This window comes from Hermetia illucens, chromosome 2 (assembly GCF_905115235.1).
Source record: "Hermetia illucens chromosome 2, iHerIll2.2.curated.20191125, whole genome shotgun sequence".
NCBI classification, from domain to species: Eukaryota; Metazoa; Arthropoda; class Insecta; order Diptera; family Stratiomyidae; genus Hermetia; species Hermetia illucens.
The window spans coordinates 100,293,712-100,312,809 of NC_051850.1; the positions used below are offsets into that span (position 1 = coordinate 100,293,712).

The 19,098-nt window shown below is 44.1% G+C and overlaps 1 protein-coding gene across 2 annotated transcripts; it reads left to right on the forward strand.

Moving 5' to 3' along the window:
* The first annotated feature begins 1,285 nt into the window (after nt 1-1,285).
* LOC119647405 (uncharacterized PE-PGRS family protein PE_PGRS54-like) lies at nt 1,286-18,221 on the forward strand. Of its 2 annotated transcripts, none has more exons than XM_038048281.1 (11): nt 1,286-1,748; nt 2,453-2,544; nt 12,216-12,316; nt 12,376-12,462; nt 12,518-12,592; nt 12,658-15,972; nt 16,036-16,277; nt 16,377-16,729; nt 16,798-16,920; nt 16,980-17,077; nt 17,192-18,221. In XM_038048281.1, the coding sequence occupies exons 1-11, from the start codon at nt 1,680-1,682 to the stop codon at nt 17,788-17,790; spliced, it is 5,154 nt and encodes a 1,717-aa protein (XP_037904209.1). In that variant the 5' UTR covers nt 1,286-1,679; the 3' UTR covers nt 17,791-18,221. The 2 variants fall into 2 exon arrangements, with proteins under 2 accessions (XP_037904209.1, XP_037904208.1); XM_038048280.1 differs by having other exon boundaries at nt 1,287-1,748; nt 12,649-15,972.
* Nucleotides 18,222-19,098: the final 877 nt, after the last annotated feature.

Consider the following 19,098-nt stretch of genomic DNA (forward strand, 5'->3'; position numbering starts at 1 on the left):
ACTATTCAAGTGACGGCAAAAGACAGAACCCTATCGGGGACTTCATTTAAAGCTCCCAAAAACAAAATAACACTTTGGAAAGTGTAGGCAGAGAATAATCAAAATGTATGCATATGCAAATGCTCAAAGTTCTTCTTCAACTTTGCTAATCAGTAACAATGCCCGACGAAGATCTCAAAAAAGTCGACTGGTTAGTCCACACAGCAGTAAGGATGAAGGATTGGCAGTTTATCAGAAAAAAGCTGATAATAATACATTTTTTAAAAAAAGAAGGAATTGAAGACAAAAAATGTTACAAAATTGCAATTGAGGGTACATTAACTAAATTAAAATGCTGAATATGTACATATTTATATCTATATTTCCTTTTCACTCCTTGCGGTATCTGCGCAGTTTTTTCCTGCTAGTTTTCCCATTTCGCTTTGAATAAGACTGTGCTTCCTATCAACGTGACAGTTGCTACTGTGGAAGTGATAAGCTTAGGGCTGGAGAGCAAGAACAAAGGTAAACACAGGGGCTAATGACGCAGCCGAAATTTGACGGCCAACCATCGGCATTCGGTTCCCCTGAAAACACTGAAGACCTGACTTTATTAATGTTATTATCAATGAAGAAAATTATATCAATTGCGACCTATTACTCCCATAAGAGGGTGGATTATTTTATTGAGTAAATATTTAGAAGTCTCTTACTTTTCGGAAAAATGTTTTGGCGCTTCACTAAGATGAGCTCACAGTATTCAAAGATAACATAAGAATTATGAACTTTAAGCAATTCAAAGAAGGCATTTATTATTCTATTTGTTCCGTAGATGTCCTTTGATGCCGTAGAATTATAACTGCAGAATATTGGATTAAGATATCGTTGATAACCTTTTTGAAAAGTACTTCCACCATTTAACGTTTTCCATGAAAAGGTGCCGGTTTTTTGTACACCGGAGTATGCTAAAAATACTCTTACAATACATTACTAGCCACGACCAGACTAATTTGGAGAAAACGCAAGTCGCTCTCTCCTAACGAAATTCATTCAATTTTACCCTTAGTCTTCGGATCATAGAATGCATGCCCGCACCACTGTTAACACATTGGCAATTGGTGGTAATGGAGAATCGGACAATATATTAATTAAACCAGCTAAAAACCATATATTATCGCCTAACACATGTGTCGGCATTGTAGGCAGCAAGAAGAGGGGATTGAAAGATGTTCATGTGGAATAGACAATCAGACGGTTTCGATTCGAATGACTTACAATCGGAAATTAGATTTATACCCAGCACTTCTTTTAAAATGGGTCAAAAGTCGTTGAGAATGTTCAGTAACTGATCACGCCGGCTTATAGCGTTCGAGTATTTGCGAGGGAGCAGTCGTCGCGATCGCTACTAAATAGGAAGACCAGCTATCAAGAAGTTCAGTATGGAATTAGTTGATTAGCTAATCGGTATCTGCTCCTTGGTGTGATCCCTCTCGGATCAGGTTTCGATATTCGCGGTTTTATCCATTAGTCCAGACAGTCTAAGGTAGTGGGTTTAATTTGTTGTGTGCGCCGGGATCAGTGGACCGAGCCGTCGGAAATTAAGGATTAGTCGTAATACAAACAGTGCCGTGCAGTGATCTCCACGATTTGTCTATATGAATTATCAAAAGTAATTTTGTGATAAAACCAAGTGAATAAAAATGAGAGTCCTCCTTTGGGCGGTCTGCACGGCAGTCGCCGTTTCATTGGGGAATTCCGCAACTGTCCCGGTAAGTCGTAAAGACGATAAAGTGGTTGATAATGTGGAAAAAGGATTTTGTAGAACTAATTCTAAAGTTGTTGCCAACATCATACTGAAGTTTGTATTCATTTAAGTCCGCCACGCTCTGATTCCTCCACCGGAAATTGATAACTGATCGCGAAGATCACTTAAAATGGCAAGGTCAACGCTGTAGTGATGGGTGCTGGAAGAATAATGAACGCTACTATCAAAATTGTGTCAAGTAAACGATCTCGTAAGTTTCGTCATAAAAAACGTCAAAAAGATCTTTGCTCCAATCTGGTGGTTCTTCTACATAGATTTCCTTCACGCTTGATAAAAGTTATTTTGCCACAAACTCCCAACTAGTTCAGCGCTTCATAATCGCAATCACTGCTGACCTTTCTTGAACTACCCCGCATATGTACGTACGAATTGCGATAGGGTATGCCATTTTCGAATAAGAATAAGAATCCATAAAATCTAAATCAAGTTAATGTATCTATAGTAATTGATTCTGATTGTAACATGAATAAAAACTTATTAGGGTAAAAGAGAATTACTCGGATAGGGTCTGAGTTATCTGTAACGCTTCGAAAAACTTCACTATTTTCGGAAACGACAAGGATTTGTGATAACTCACTTATGAATTAAGTTATAAATAGAAAAGTAGCTGTTTGTCCAGAGTTTAATTAATTTTTTTCTTCTCTGCAGTTGCCGGTTGATGAGAATGCCATTGTTGGAAGCCCTGAGTATCTGGAAGCTATGGAAAATGCTCGTAGAGCCAAAAGGAATCCTCTTGGAATGTAAGTAAATTTACCGATCCACACCATTGATGGGAAAATTTTTTTGTGCTCTTTCGTGTGTCACTTTATGTCATAATAACAGATCATGTCGGCTTTTTCCTTAAAAAAAATAATTTGCATAATATTATCAAAATCCTATAGCTCGGGGTTTTAGAAAATTAATATTTCTCAGCAGACACTCTGGCTCTCGCTCTCGCAATGATTAACTTTCAAGCGGAAGCTATCTAAATTCTATACAACCAATAGCCCCTTAACTATGAAATTCGAAACTTTGTGTCCAGCGTTATGATGAGCAAACCTAAATTCAATTTTTCAGTCAATTATGGTTATATGGTTATATCAAGTACAATGTAAGGAATTTGATAATATATATGAGAAATATGAAGAACACGAGGTTAGAAACCTACTAATCCTGCTTTCGGGGCCGAATACAATCCTAACCAAATATCCCCAAACCTTAGGCGTCGTTACGTCTTAGATATGAGGCACTTCTAACTCCGCCTCATCTGAACTGTTTGGAGGGTGTTTGAGTTTGTCTCTGAAATTTACTTTATCTATGGTTATTGATTCCAGTGTGGGTTGTGGCAGAAATATCACATAAAATATAGATACTTGCGCTTGTGGACTCTCTGCTGGCCGATAGTCTTGGAATCAATGTGTCGCTCTTTATTAGTCCGCCATGGGATTTCGGGATTTGCACTGAACTCATGTGCAAGTAGCTGTCTCTGGATTGTGGAGTGAACCACGCTAATTAACCTTATGGAGTTGGTTCCGCAGGAGGAGGGAGGGGAAGGGGCTAATCGACGGCAAACCACGAGGTTTTCCCACAAAATATAAACAAAAGGAAGCGCATGATGAAGTTAGCAGACTGCACTTCTTGTTTCTGATGACGAATACATAGCACTTTAGAAGGTGTTTGCCAGCCCTGATCCTTACACGAAATTACAATTATTAAAAAAAATAGAGGAGAGTTAGCTTTAAGTGGCTGACTGGAATAGAGAATGGAAAGTAAGAAAGTTTAAGAAAAAAAGACCGAATTGTGAGCGGTAAAATATCGTTCGAGACGATAGGTATTATTTCTTTCATGTGTTAGCTGCGAGGGGAGCTAGAAGACTGAAACCGAGAAGAAATCAGGAAATAATGAACCAAAATTAAACACACATATCAATTGCACTGTATGGGAGTTTAAAATGAACAAAAGTGACGCAAGCAGACAGCTGAAACAAATCAGGAGAAACATTTTGGACACTATTTAATGTTCATGTTGTGTGGAAGCATCATACCCAGGAACAATATCAGAAATCCTGCAGATTGCTCTGGTGCTGTAGGAATGCGATAGGTAAGACTGGGGACTTTCACCGAAATGGATATACTGGATGTATACATCCATAACAAAACCGATTTTGATGTATGCATGCATCGTCTGGTGGCCAAGACTGAACTTTGCTAACAGCAGGAAGCTGCTAACGCAGATTCAGAGACTTGGTTGCCTAAGTATTACTGGAGCAATGAGTACTACGCCGACTGCGGCACTTGAAGCTATCCTAAATTTACCCCCCCTTCACTTGGAGGTTAAACGAAAAGCGGCCAACGACGCATATAGACTCGATACCATTGGGGCGTGGAAAGGCGGCCAATCAAACGGTGATGCGCCTATCTGGAAATTCCTTGGAAATCATCCGGTAGCCCTGATACCGACCGATCATATGGTTTCCAGATTCGTCTTTGAAAAGACATACACTGTCGTAATCACCGAAAGAGAAGAATGGTCGACAAGTGGCCATGAGTCCTTTCAGATTACAGACTTAATAATCTTCACCGACGGGTCAGTCATGGAGGATGGATCGGGCGCAGGGGTGTTCTCGGAGAATCCGATTATAGAAGGCCCGACCCCTCGGAAAAATGACGACCATATTCCAGGCGGAGATATATGCCATTTCATTGGCAGCAGAAGTATGTCTGCGACAAAAATGGAGGGGTCACACCATTCGAATCTGTTCCGACAGTCGGGCGGCATTATCAGCACTAAATGGCAACAACATATCAAGCCAGTTGGTGTGGAGTTGTCATCAGGTGCTGCTGAAACTTGGCCGACTGAACAAAACATTCCTGATATGGGTGCCGGGGCACTCTAACATCGCCGGTAAGAAGGGGGCTGACAGGCTGGCTCGCCGAGGGTCTGGATCCGCAATGGTGGGGCCAGAACCAGCTCTTGGAATCCGACCATCTACTGTCAAGTCTTCTCTGAAGGGTGAAATTGCAAGGATTCACGCAACCGAGTGGAGAAATTTGGACTCTTGCCGGCAAGCGAAAATCCTTGTGACAGAGCCTAGGGCCACTAGAGCGGCATTTTTGTTGTCCCTTAAGAAGTGGGACATGAAAACTCTAGAAGGGCTTTTGACGGGACACTGCTTCTTAAACTACCATATGGAAAAGATTGGGGTAGTGGTTTCGGCTATGTGCAGCCAATGTGAAGAGGAGGAGGAGACGGCTCTGCACTTTTTATGCAGCTGCCCGGCATCCTCAGACCTCATCCGAAGACACCTTGGCAAGATTTTCGTCAATGAAGAATCTGCACACTCTCTGCCTCTGGAGAATGTTCTAAGATTCGCTAGAGCCTGCGAACACCGTAGGCGGGAAGCCATTGAATAGGCAACTACGGGGATAGTACAATGGGCCTAACAATGGCCTGAGTGCTCGGAGCTGCGGCTCCCCCCAGTTAACTAAACCAAACTAATGTTCATGTTTAGCACTCACTCCACATAAAAAGAGAAATCTAACTAAATCGTCGGTATTAGTTTATAAAGAAAGGGTCCTTTGTTCAAATTCAAATTTCTTCCCAATCGATCTGGTCCATCATCAAGTAATCGTAAACTCAACACATTCCACATTGCTACATTCCAGTGCAAAGACATGAGAATCCCGAAAGGGCTGCTAGGGGATACTGCCTCTTAAACTGCTACTACCACCAAATAAGACTGGGAGGCTCGGTTATGTGTAATCCATATGAAAGGTAGAAAAAGACTAAAGCAGGTCATTGAACGCGTGCACGTTTTAACGCTGAACGTTTCGATGCCAGATAAGAATTTTTCACCAATTTTTTTTTCAAATTTCTGTATCTGTACTGGAAAAGATTGTGATGGTTTAGAATTCCAGTTATTTTTAGGGCAAATTAGTAACAGATCAGATTTGCTCTGTGCCAAACTGTTGGAATATAGTTATGAGTTGGATCATCTTTTCATCGACTTCAAAGCCGCCTATGATGGCATAGCCAGGGTAAAACTGTACGGGCACGAGAGAATCCGGTATTCCGACGATATTGTTAGGAGTGACTAGGCTGACCCTGAGCAATGTGCGAGGCCAGATGAAAGCAGCAGGATCACTCTCGAGACCATTCAACCTCAACAACCGTCTAAAACAAGGAGATACCCTATCAAGCATCCTCTTTAACCTGTCCCTGGAGAAAGTGATTCACGATGCAGATGTAAAAGCGAGAAGCACCATTCTCTTCAAGTCCACTCAACTACTGGTCTACGTTGACGATATTGACATTATGGGAAGAACAAGCCGAAATGTACAATCTACCTTCATCCATATCAAGGAGACGGCGCGAGATCTCGGGCTGCACATTAATGAAGACAAGACGAAGTACATGGTGGCAACGTCAGCGCCAAAAACCAAAGAACGAACAACATCAAACCGCACTGGTCAAATAGGCAAAATAAAAATAGGAGACTACAACTTCGTTCCGCTCGAAACGTCTCACCAAAGGATCAACGCTCTTAATGTAAAAGACAATGCCAGTCCTCATATATTCATCAAAGACTTGGGTTCTTGGCAATAAAAGTTGAGAACTCTTGGCCGAAAATCCTCCGACGAATTTTTGGCCCCTTATATGTGGGTGGACGATTCCGTAGCCAACATAACGACGAAATTTATGAGTGACGCCCCTACCGCCGGATTAAATCCGGATGAACAGGTATCGGTGGGCGGGTTACCTAATCCGCATGAATGAGGATGATCCATCCCGGAAATCCTATAAGGGCAATATCTATGGTAGAAAAAGGAAATGTGCGGGCCTTGCCTTAGATGGAGTGATGATGTAGGCCAGAACGCCAGACAGCTTCTAGGGATATCGAATTGGTGGACCTTGGCATAAAGTAGAGATGTCTGGAGTTCCTTGGTAACGCAGGCCTAGATCGGATACCGGTTGTTGCACCGTTGATGATGACGATACTAATGATTGAATATTTATTTGTTGGCAACGTCCTTTAATTGCGATGGCGAGTTTTGGAAAAAAGTGTATTTAAATCTGACGAGTAAACTTTAAAATGTGAATTACCGCAGCTTCGAACGGGGAAGTAATACGGAGAAAAGTTGGAAAAATTAAGAATCGATCCTGCCTATCTGTCTTTCCATATAAAAGGTGAAAATTTAAATTCAATTCAATTCAAATTGAAAAGAAACTTCCGGAAGCACTGTTATATCTTTGCATTTAATCGGAACGTTTCAGGCAAAATAAGAACATTTTTCAAAGGAAACAAATTATTATTTAACGTGACGGTGTCCTGATGCACTTGTAATTGGCTAACGAATTATTTTTCATAGGAAAGCTGATGAAGAGAATGCAAACAATGATTTTAGTGCAATGTTTCACATTGGCGCACCTCTTCTTCCTTGATAATATGGGATAGTGATATTCAACTTTTCGGCAGCTCCATCGTACACGTTGTTAAATAAAAGACCATGACTAATGTCTGTTGAACACTTCACTATGGTTCTTAACCGTATCACTCCGATGAAGTTCCGTCTCTTGCGCACGATATGGTTAGTCGCAGTAACATGCACATATGGACTGTTCCTATAAGTAGAAAGGAAATCGTTTCGACTATTAACGCATTCAAACATTGATAAACCCGCTGGGCTTGACGGGCTTCCCGCAGAATTATTTATTGCGGCACCTGCAGTTACTGCAGATCTGCTACTTCTACTTAAATGGATCTTGGGAATCCAAGACCTTTCCCGGAGAATGGAAGAAATGAATGATCCCAAAGATCCCAAAAAAAGGGAACCCGTTTGGAGTGTGACAGTTGGAGGGGTATTTGCAAAGCAATCTTGGAAAGCATCAAAGAACATCTCGAAACTTTGATCGATCGTTTCCGTACCGGATCCTCCTGCTTTGACGACATCAACACCCTACGGATTATTTTGGAATAGTGCGCGGAGGTTAGAAGTTGGCTGCACCTACTCCTTATCAATAACGTGAACAGGTAGTATATCTAGAGTTTTCTATACAGGAGGGGTTTTCCGCAGAAACTAATAGCTGTTACCAAAGCGTCGTATTATGCCGCAAAGTGAGGTAAAATTTCCGAGGATTTTGATATCCAAAGCGTCTTGTCTTGTGTTATTTCCTCTTGTTATCAGTAACGTTCGTTATGCGGTCTTGTTTGGAAGACGTGGAGGAATTAAGTGGATGATGACATCTTTCCTCAAACACCTATACAACGATCATGGCATCTGTTTGTTCTATCACGGGGTCATGGACCGTGGCCAAATGGCTCTCGATCGAGATTTGGAAGAGCGTCAAATAGTCTTGATGGTTCATGCGCTATTCCTCACCAAGGAGTGTGTGTGTGTGTTTTTAAGGTAAAGAAGAGGAAAAGCCTCTGAGCACTCAGACTCTAGTGCTCTGTTGTATTCGATTCCCCCGTCTAAGGGAATATCGCGGATTCGTTTATATATCGCAGAATTTTCATTAGCGGATGTCATACTACCTGCTGCAGTTGTAGCACATCAGCACCAACAGTCTCAAGTCTGATCTGAAAATATTCCCTGGATTCCGATTCCTCATTATAGGAAGAACACGTACCATTTTAGAGAGTTCCTATTCCATATGTCCAGCTAGTAAATTATGGGCAGTCAGAATGCCCACAACATTTCTTGTTTTCCTGCTTTTCAACAGAATAAACTTTGCCGTATGTTTGTTTGGTTCTGACAGGAAAAGTTTGGTGGCATTAAGGCTCAGCCACCTGTCATTATGTGAAGCTTGTTCCCAATGTTTGATAGCAGAATTAACCAATGCTACCGACACTCCAGTTGCTGGTTCTGGTCCAAGTATGGGGGAAATTGAACACTCTTTCGCTAAAGCATCCCACATTTCGTTTCCAAATCCTCACCAATGACACCAACTTGGCATGGTGGGGTAGCGTGTAGTAGTTCACTACTGTACTAAGAGCAAAAGGATTCTCAACTTGGTTCCCGGCTAGGCTCCACGCACACTTGCCGTCACTTTTCTAGTATTCGGTTTCACGCCTTTTCCCCTGAAGAAACTGGTCCTAAGTCTCAATTTCTCCTTCCTACCTTGTAGAGTAGAGTTTCCTACTCTTTCCTTGGTAGAATACCACCAGAGCTAGTCGTTTGTTGTGTTTGTATTTTCGCCTTCCTCCTCTTGTTCCTACAAGTCAATGCTGCTGAGCTTGACCTGCCAGAACGCCGCATTGATTGACGGTGTCATGAGGCCACAAGGAGAGATTCTGTGGGTTAGGTTGTTTCTTCCACGCAGGATACAAGGCCGACGGACAATTATATTGCGTCACGAACCAAAGGAATGGTTCGAGAACAATTGGCTGCGTTTCGAGCCTCGAACCCAAATAGGTAATCATTGGCCTTACTATTGCAGTGTATATAAAACCCAATTTTTTCCTGCTAGGGACCTGCAAATCATCAGAGCCCTCGTAGCTTTCCGACAAGTGTTTCCGACATGCGTCATCCCGAGTAATTTTGATGTAGCGTAATTCCCAAATATTTGACTTCTGTTTCTCACGTTGTGCCTCTCAGGTGACGCTTGCGCTTCATAATAAATGGTACTATGGTAGTTTGGGCTCGCTTGATACGCAGCCCCGTCTTCCTGCACCAGGCACTAGTAACCCTTAATCCAATTTGGATTCTATCACATAGGATTGAAACAATGTCGTCCGCGTAACCCTGGACATGTATTCAAGTATTTGTTACCTCGTCCAGGAGTTCGTTCACTATCATACTCAACATAAGCGGTGATAGTACCCCTCCCTATGGACAACTTTGAGTAATATTCATGACAATAAGATGTGTACCTATCGGTACATCTATTTGCCTACCCAGGCAGATTAGCACGAAAGATTGGTATACCATATATCTCGGGGTTATGACTTCTAGGCCTCTCTGGATTAGTGCTTTCAGTGGTTTAAAATTTCCCACTACCCACCTTATGCTAGCTTCCGAGCATACCTCTTTTGATAATTTCCAGTTCTCCTTTCTTCGCCTTTTATTCGTTGTGGGGTGCCCGGTAGAATGTTGTCGCCTTCTGCCGTAGGGTAAGACCCCTCATTCTCGGTAAATGTCCCACTTTGCTTTGTATAGCCTGGTTGCTTCTGTGATTTGTTCGATCTTTTCACAGAATTTCCAAAAGCTGTTTTGCTTCCCCGATCGCGTTGCTATACGCAGTCAGTGCATTTTTCTACCTCGGCCTGTCTCCAATTTTTGTCCGGCTGACGAGTTTTCGTCCCTCTGTTCTCATTCTGGCTAGGTTCCACCAAGGCACATCTCTTGATAACTTAACTGTCTTAGACAGTCAGTCAATGACGACTACGTTGAGGTTTTCCACCACTGTTTCTAGTTCCAGTTCGCTCTTGATATCACCGCCCCTTTGAAGGTAAGCCATGTTGTTGTTCAGGTGCGTTCTCCTAGGATTCCTTATTATTCTTTTTATTTCGGAGTTGCGCTCAATGTCGACTTTGATTATTCTATGATCCAACATAGAGAGCTCATCCTACACCCTCCAATTCGAGAACAGTCCCTTCATTTCCTAGTGTTATGTCTAGCGCTCGTCTAGCGCTCGTCTAGCGCTGATTATTGGAATGTTATATATCTATTCGCTACTTCCCTAGACTTCGTGAGCATCACAACCGAAGAAAAGTGGTATCTTGGAATTGTCCTTATTTGGTTTTGGCAGCACTATAAAACGCGCGCATTGCGCCATTGCTTGTGGTCCTTGACCCAGGTACCTGAGGAGTTTTTTACGGGTGTCATCGGCTGGGCGGGTTTCTGGGCTCTTTTTACGTTGTTCCACACAGAGTAGTTGGTGTCTGCTCCATGTGACCGGTTAGTTACAAAGTTATTTATTTTTCTGTCTTTGTCGATAGCTACGGTTTTTTTAGCACCTTGGTGACTGTGTTTAAGTAATTTTTGCTTTTGAGCGAACGGTAGTTTTGCCATGCGGTTTTGGTTTTGCGTTTTATTTATGTAGGTTAAGGATCGTACTGTTGTGGGCGGTGAAGTTCTATTGTTGTCAACCCTGTTGAGAATAGCACGTTCTGTGATTGTTGCTGTCTAATAGTGCAAATTCTATGTCACTCAGATTTGAGTTTGATGTTGGGGCAGTATATGAATTCGAATTCGCTTGTGTACAGCGACCAACTTGTTGAACGATTAGCTAGGTTGGTCATGGGGGGGGGGGGGATGGTCTTTGGTCGTGTTTGTGTAGATAGATATCTCTATGTTGATATTTTTATTTATACCAAAATTTATTAGATCTGATCTTCTAGGATCTGGATTTTTATTTCCTTGATGTTGGTTTTTGGTAGGCCGACACCATAGAAATTATTTCCCACTACTACTCCCACAATTTATTTTATTAATGTGCTGCTGTTTACTCCCCTGACAAATATTGGCAGTGGTTTATTCTTGATGTGGGTCGTTTCATCTTCAGATCCATTATTTTCTTCAGGTGGTATATCTGTATCTAGAATACTTTATTAGTTGGTTCTACTCTGGGTATAATCTTTGGCCACTTTAAGGACTCTTTCTTGATTTGCGGGCTGAGTTTTCTCGGTTATTTTGATTTACTGTTACCGTTGAGTACGCTTCTTCTCAAGGAACGTGTCTAGTACCGTTGTGGTGTTAGAATCGTTCACCTTTCCTATCCTTTCCTTTATCGCTGTGGAACGCACATATTTAATTGAGTCTTCACTAGTGCTAAGCGTCAGTATTCATCCAACTCTTCTTTTACACACATTACGCCTTTTGCACTTAGTCCATTGTGCCTTGGTACACTTTATTAACAGAATAAGATGTAAGACTTTCTTACATTTACATTTAAGCACTTTGTTGCTGAGCGCACTTCATTGATCAATGTGAAAACTTGTCGAAACCCGGTTCGTCTTAGCGCCCTTTCGCTGCTTTAGGCTTATCACTTGTGTAACATTTAGTGTAATGATACTGAAAAAAGCACAGCTGAATTGAAAATCAAATAGGAATAATAAAAGTCACAATATAAGGAGACTGCGTAGATAACCTATACTCCAGAATGGAGTAAATAAGAGGCACACATAGGTATATTTTTCCAATGTTTTCGATTTTTACTGGCGGATTACATGTTTCGCAGATAACGGATGTTCTTATCATAAACTGTTCAGGGAATTTGGCACTCATATAACACATACTTCTTCCTCCTGCATTTATGTTTTCTATTGTAATGATAATCCACTATCACCAGAGTCCAGCCCAAAAAGGGCACTCCGCTATCTCTTTGGTTTAGTCTCTAAAAGCCTTTAAAGGTCTTCAATAATTCCAAAATCCTCATTAACTCAGAGCAATGCTAAGCCAAACTAAAATAATTTTCGATAAAATTTCAGTGGGCGTGGTCAAACCCAGACGCAGTATATGAATTTCGGAGATAAAAATGATGGAAAAGCCGAAGCCGAAGCCAGCGAACAGGGCTCTAGATCTTTTGTCAGTAAGTTTCTCTGGATATATTTATAAGACGGGTTCTAACTATTTGCTCGAACTACGCAGCTGGAACTCATGGAATGGGGCAAGCACAAAGTCAGTTCTCGACGGGAGATTGTGTATCGGAGTGCGGTTCGTCGCAGCTCAGTTACGGTAAATAAAATACATAAAGAATCATCCAATATTTTCTAAAAATTTTCCGTGGTAGCTCCGTATGGATTAGCTCCTCCTGATCCTCTTCGTCAAATTGGTCAACAGGACCTAAGCCGGCTAACACAATCTGGTAATTATAGTCTGCCATAGCCAACAGAATTTTTATTATTAATTATATTGTTTAAGGCTTAACAGATAGGGGACGGCAACCTGGATCTACCATACTAGCAGGGCGACCTGTGGGAGGAACGTTAGTAAGTGAAAGTGTACCTGGACGTGATGGTGGAATAGCGCACGACCAAAATGGTCAGTCGAAATGGTCTGGACGTCCTCTTCGACCTGATCAGCAGGGAGTTTGGCAATCAGGTCAACCGGGGTTAATAACCCCACAAGTCCAATTACAGCCTGGACAACAACAACCCGGGCAAACTATAAATGGGCAACAAAGGCCAGGCTTGGCGCAAATTGGATCACAACAGCCAGTCGCACAGCAACCAGGATACGGCACACCCGGTGCCCAACAACCAAGCCAATCGCAGTTGGGCACTTTGCAGCCAGGACAAAGAGGAACAGGTCAAATAACACAGCCAGGACAACCTGGATTAGCAGGACCTGGAGCACCGCGAGAGGATCATGGTGGATGGCAACCAGGTGGTCAGCAAATTCAACCTGGCCAAACTGGTCAAATTACTCAGCCTGGTCAAGTCGGGCGGCCAGGCCAACCAAGCTATCCTGGACAGGTAGATCAGTCAGGTCAACAGCCGAGTTTTACTGGACAAATAACTCAACCCGGGCAGACGAGGCGTCCCGGGCAGCAAATAGGTTATCCAGGAGGTGGGGAGCAACCTGGAATCACAGGACAATCAGGTCAACCGGGGCCACAAATAGGTCAAGCAGGGTATCCTTCTCAGCCGGGATTGTATCCTAATGGACGGAGAGATCAAACAACGTTTCAGCCTGGGCAGCCAAGTGGGCAAGTACAACCTGGTAGTCAAACTACGTGGCAATATGGACAGCCAGGTGGAGCATACCCTGGATCTCAGCCAGGGCAACAAATAGGATATCCAGCAGTATCACAGCCTGGAGATTTTGGCCAAATAAGAGGACCGTCTGGAGTTCAGCCCGGACAGACTGAAGGAAGGCGACCAGGAGGATTGCAGCCAGGAGGGGTCCAACCAGACGGTGTTCCACAAGGAGGTGCTCATCCTGGGGGAGTTCAACCGGGAGGTGCTCATCCTGGGGGAGTTCAACCAGGAGGAGTACAACCAGGAGGAGTTCAACCAGGGGGAGTTCAACCAGGTGGATTTCAACCAGGAAGCGTTCAACCAGGTGGTGTTCACCCCGGAGGTGTTCAACCCGGAGGAGTTCAACCAGGGGGAGTTCAGCCAGGAGGATTTCAACCTGGAAGAGTTCAACCAGGAGGGGTTCAACCTGGAGGAGTTCAACCAGGAGGAATTCAACCAGGAGGTGTTCAACCAGGGGGCATCCAACCAGGTGGATTTCAACCAGGAATAGGACAATTTGATTGGCATCGTCAGCGTGGCGCGCCTCAAGCAGGAACCATACAAGCGGGACAACAAGCAGGTACAATAACACAACCGCAAACCACCTGGGGGCCATCGGGAGCAGTTCAAACTGGAACAGAAGGAGCACCCCAAACACTGCATACATGGAGAGGCCATCCAGGTTCCATACCTGGACATCCACGAGGAGCAGACGGCAAAACCCATATTATGACAGTTCCAGGGGAAGATCAAACCGTGGTCAACGAAGGGGGTGGTCTTACCGTGTTAGTAGGTACAGGAGGTCCTCAGCAAACTATTATCACTGACAGACATCCTAGCACTGGTGGACTTCATGTTATCCCAGGAACAAGTACAGATGGAAGAGCGAAACAAACTGTTTACACGCAACCTGGCGGCTTGACTGTTTTAGTTGGAACTGGAGGACCAACTCAGACTGTGCATCATACTGGAGGAATTGGTTTAGAAGCTGGAGGCACAACAGGAGCAGCTGCGGGAGCAGGAGGTATAACGGGGGGAGTTGGCGGAGCAGGTGGAAGGCCTGGAGTAATAACTAGCGGAGGCACAGCATATGGGCCGGGCGGCTTACAATATGGTCCAATCATTTCTGGTCAAACTACAGGTTTACCCGGTACTCCGGGTACTTATGGCGGTCCTCTATCTTTATCGCAAAGACCTGGGGCTGGAGGAGAACAATATGGCATAACTTCCACCGATTTAGGACGCCAACCAGGCTTTGTGCAATATGGTCCTGGGGTCGGACAAGTTCAACCTGGTGGTATACAATACGGAAGGATTGATCAATATCCAGCAAGGCCAGGAGGATTTACTGGTCCAAGTGGAGGAATTCAGGGAGGAGTTGGAGGAGTCTCAGGCGTGGGAAGTGGACAACCAGATGGTGGAATGTTCGGAAGCGGACCTGGTGTAGGTACTCAAGGAGGCGGTCAATATGGAATCGGCCCTGGTGCCGGTGCTCCGGGAACCAGCCAATATGGAATTGGACCAGGTGCTGGAATAGCTGGCCAGCCAGGAGTTCAGTCTGGAGGGAGCACTATCACATCTACCCAAGATGGAAGGGGCCCGGGTATACAAGGAACAGTTGGATATGGCCCAGCGCCCGGAACTAGTTTTTTGCCTAGTGGCACTTCCGCTGGTGTTAGCGGCGTTCCTTCAGGAGTTGGAGGAATCCCGTCAGGAACAGGGGGGGCGCTAAGCCAAGTCCCTACTACAGGCACAGAGTACATACCCGGATCAACTGATCATTACCGGCCATCAAGTGCAGGGGGTGCCATAAGTTCAATTGAGCAGCAGATACCAATTTCGGGTCCACAAGCACCTTCGGGTGGTAGAGGCCGACTTCCATCTATTAGTGGAGACAGATACATGCCAGGTGCTCATCATGATGGCACATTAGGAGGTAATGGAATAAGCGGAGCTGGAGGTGGAATAAGTGGCGGTGGCATTGGCCCAGGCGGCGCTGGAGGACTTGGAGGACTGGGAGGTTTTGATTCAGGAGCTACCAGGCCACTAGGAGGAATCAGTGGACCCGGCAGCGTTGGCGGATTGTCGGTTCCAGGCGGCCTTGGTGGCGTTAGCGGATCAGGCACTGGGATAGGTGGTCAAGGGACACTAGGAGGCACCAGTGGTCCAAGCGGCATTGGTGGTATAGGAGGCCCAGGTGGAATAAGTGGAGGTATGGGAGTACCAGGCGGTGTGGGTGGGATAGGAGGCGCTGGCACACCAAGTGGAGGTGGAGGAATAAGTGGTATAAGCGGAACGGGAGGTTTCGGTGGCCCAGGTGGAATTACAGGAGGGCCTGGAGGTTTAACTGGAATTGGTGGAACGACCGGAGGAATAGGCGGAGGGCCAGGTGGTATCGTCGGACCTGCCGGCGGTGGATTTGGCAGCATCGGAGGCGCAGGTGGAGCTGGTGCAATTGGTGGAGTTGGTGGGGTTGGTGGACTTGGAGGACAATATGCCACTGGTGGTAAATGAAAATAAACAAAAAAAAATCATTATTAAATTTCAATTACTTTTTATTCCCCAAAAGGGCAGTTAGCCCCCAGCAATCTTGTTTCAGCCGACCTAGCATCTGCAGGATTAGCAGCAGGAGCCGATGACTCATTTTCCCAAGCAGAATCATCTGTCAAAAATGGTCAAGCCTCAGCAAACGCTCAAGGGAAAAAGAATGGTGGGACTGCGCAAACCCAAGTAACTGGAACATATAGTGGAGGTGGCACATTCAGCGCAAACGCAATGACATCTGATGTTGACCGTTCTGCTAGCGCCCTGGTAAATGGAATAGGTTTTTAATGAATTGCAAAGTCTATATTATCTAATGGTTATATCAAAGGAATTTGTACCCTTTATAATTGTTTGGTAATTAAATAGGTAAGTGGGAGTGCAGATGGTGCAATGAGTTCATCCCAAGGCCAAGGAGGTGTAGGTAAATCGCAATCACAAGTTCAAGTGAATTCGAAAACAGGTGGGACAACTTCATCTTCTCAAAGTAGTGGCCTAAACCATCAAAGTCAGAGTGAAGTTCAAGCAAATGAGAAAGGTGGCCTAGCAGATGCTCAATCTAGTGGTCCAGGCCAAACCTCATCCCAAGCACAAATAGGATTTAAGCCACAAGATGATAGCAATCCGTCCGAAGACTCCATTTTCAATGGTGGCGGTCAGGCATCTGCCCAAGCTGGATCGATTTCAGGACAAAGTCAGTCACAAATACATGGAAAATTCAAGTAAGTTGTACAATATTTTCATACATATATTTGCAAGAATTTTTTGTCATACAGAATATTTATTTTAGCTATGGCATCTCCTACCACGGCGCCGCACAATCAGCTTCAGGCACAAAAGAACAAGTAGCCAGTTACAGGGAGCAGAACAAGGTTCTTTTTCAAACCATAAGTCAAATGGGAGGAGCCATAAGGTAAATTTTATGAGCACACGTGTAATCCCCCCCAATTTCACCTTGATTTTCAAATGTAGCTCAGGTTCGGAATCAGCTAGTGCGGCTGCACAGTCACCCCCAGCGCTCGTGACGGATACGTACTTGAGATCGAGACCGTCAGATAAGAGTAAAGATGGTAAATTTTTTTCCTTTCTATTGAAGGCAAATTTTGTATTAAACAATCTCCACACCTCAAATTTTTAAATTAGAATTAATTAATTCATTATTAAATACGATTTCCCTTAATCAGATAAAACACCAGCCTCGCGACCAGCCTCAACAGATGACGTTGAGTATGAAGACGAACTTGAATATGAGGACGACGACTACTATGAAGAGACTCCGGTGAAAGTTGAACCCAAGTCGAGCAAAACTGAATCCGAAAGCAAGAAAGAATCTGCCGCCGAATCCTCAAAGACCCTGAAGAGCGACCCCAAGAGCCAAATATCCTATTCACAGAAGGCCGGAGCAAGTGATGCACAATCTTCTAAACATGGCAGCAGAACCAACGGCAAAACCGCAGAAAAAGTACCAACTGGCTTCCGGGGAACAGTGAATACAGAGAAGAAGTACCACACCAGGCTTCTACCATCCAAACATTATGATAACAAGGTAGAAAGTGACGACGGTTTAAAACGCCCCGACAGCTATGTGACCGTTACAAAATCCGTAACGGGAAGCATAGACAATACGAAGAATCCACCTCAGGAAAACAAGAATTTCGCATCAACTTATTACACGAAGTCGTCCACTTGCGGCTACTTCACTTTCACGTGCAACATCGTTTACGGAGCGAACGGACGAAGTAAAATCTGCAGACCGAAGACACCAACGAATGGCAAGTGCTAGCCGCACTAAGGACGCTTCCTCCTTAGGTCACCTGCCTCATCTAGCTCATTAGTTCTTCAATAGACTTAAACAAATTATGAAGTATGTCCTTAGCAAATATATATGTGGACTTAAGCGTGGAACTGGACGCTTAATTTATTGCTATTAATACGGTTTTCACCCTCCCAAAGTGGTCATTGCAAAAAAAGATCGTCTTTATTGGTTTATGTACTTTTATTTGTCATAATAATTTAACGCTACTGCCATTACGAAAACTGCCATAAAGCACATCAATGTTTTGCTTATCACTTGTCATGAGAAATGTGAACTAGCATTTAATCACGCTAATATTAGTGGAAGGTGGTGAGAGTTTTCTAAAAACTTCGGATGCAATTTAAATTCACTTTGTATTTAAAGTAAACTGAAACAGTAATAAAGATATCTAGAATTAAGCAACAGAGTTACTTTACGGGAAGTTCTACCGAAGAGGTTCAGTCCGCCATATATTCCTGTGTATGTTGACACTTTTGCCGAGTTTTTCCCATCGCTTCTCGTGACTAGAATGAGAGCTGCTAGTTTCGGGGGTCAAGCAGTGAACTGCAGAGTAGACTGACGCGGAAATAAACTCCCTGGGGGCGAACCTATCTCTCTCTCCGAAGGTGAGTCAAGTCTCTCGTCTACCAAGTGGGTAGTGAGTGCCTCACCCTGTTCGAAGTGACGTTACTATTAGCAAGACGCTACTGATCTAGACTGGCAGTCGAAAAACACACACACAACATATGCGAATCGTATCCATTAGATAGTTTGCAGTCGAGGATAACTGACTGCATTCGAACGGTCAAAAACGGTTCAGAAAACAAGGACCACCAAAAATACGTGTGAGATCAGTACATTAGACGTCAGAAAAGAGGTAGACGTCAGTAGCGTAGGTGCCAAATGATATCTGCGCTATCTGGAGCAAGGTCTGAAACCAGAGAAGCCCCTTAAGAAGACTCAAGGCAGACCTAAGCCAATATCGAAGCCAATAACGCGACATGCAGCGGAGATCAACCCACATAAGGGAAATGCTCAGATGAAACCCAAAACCGAACCCAAGAGGGGGGGGGGGATCTTGAGTAAGTCAGGGGTGAAGGTAAGAGTCAGGAGACCCACCGTTAGCTTTGCTAGTACGATCAAGGGATTCGACTGAAAATATTTCCAAAGCAAATGCGCACTCGTGAGGAGCAGAAAAATATCGAAGACCCTGTCATCAGGCAGATGTGCAAGGGATGAATTGAGAAGCTTGTGTTGACCGTCATATACTAGCAGTGACTGCGCGACATAGGACAC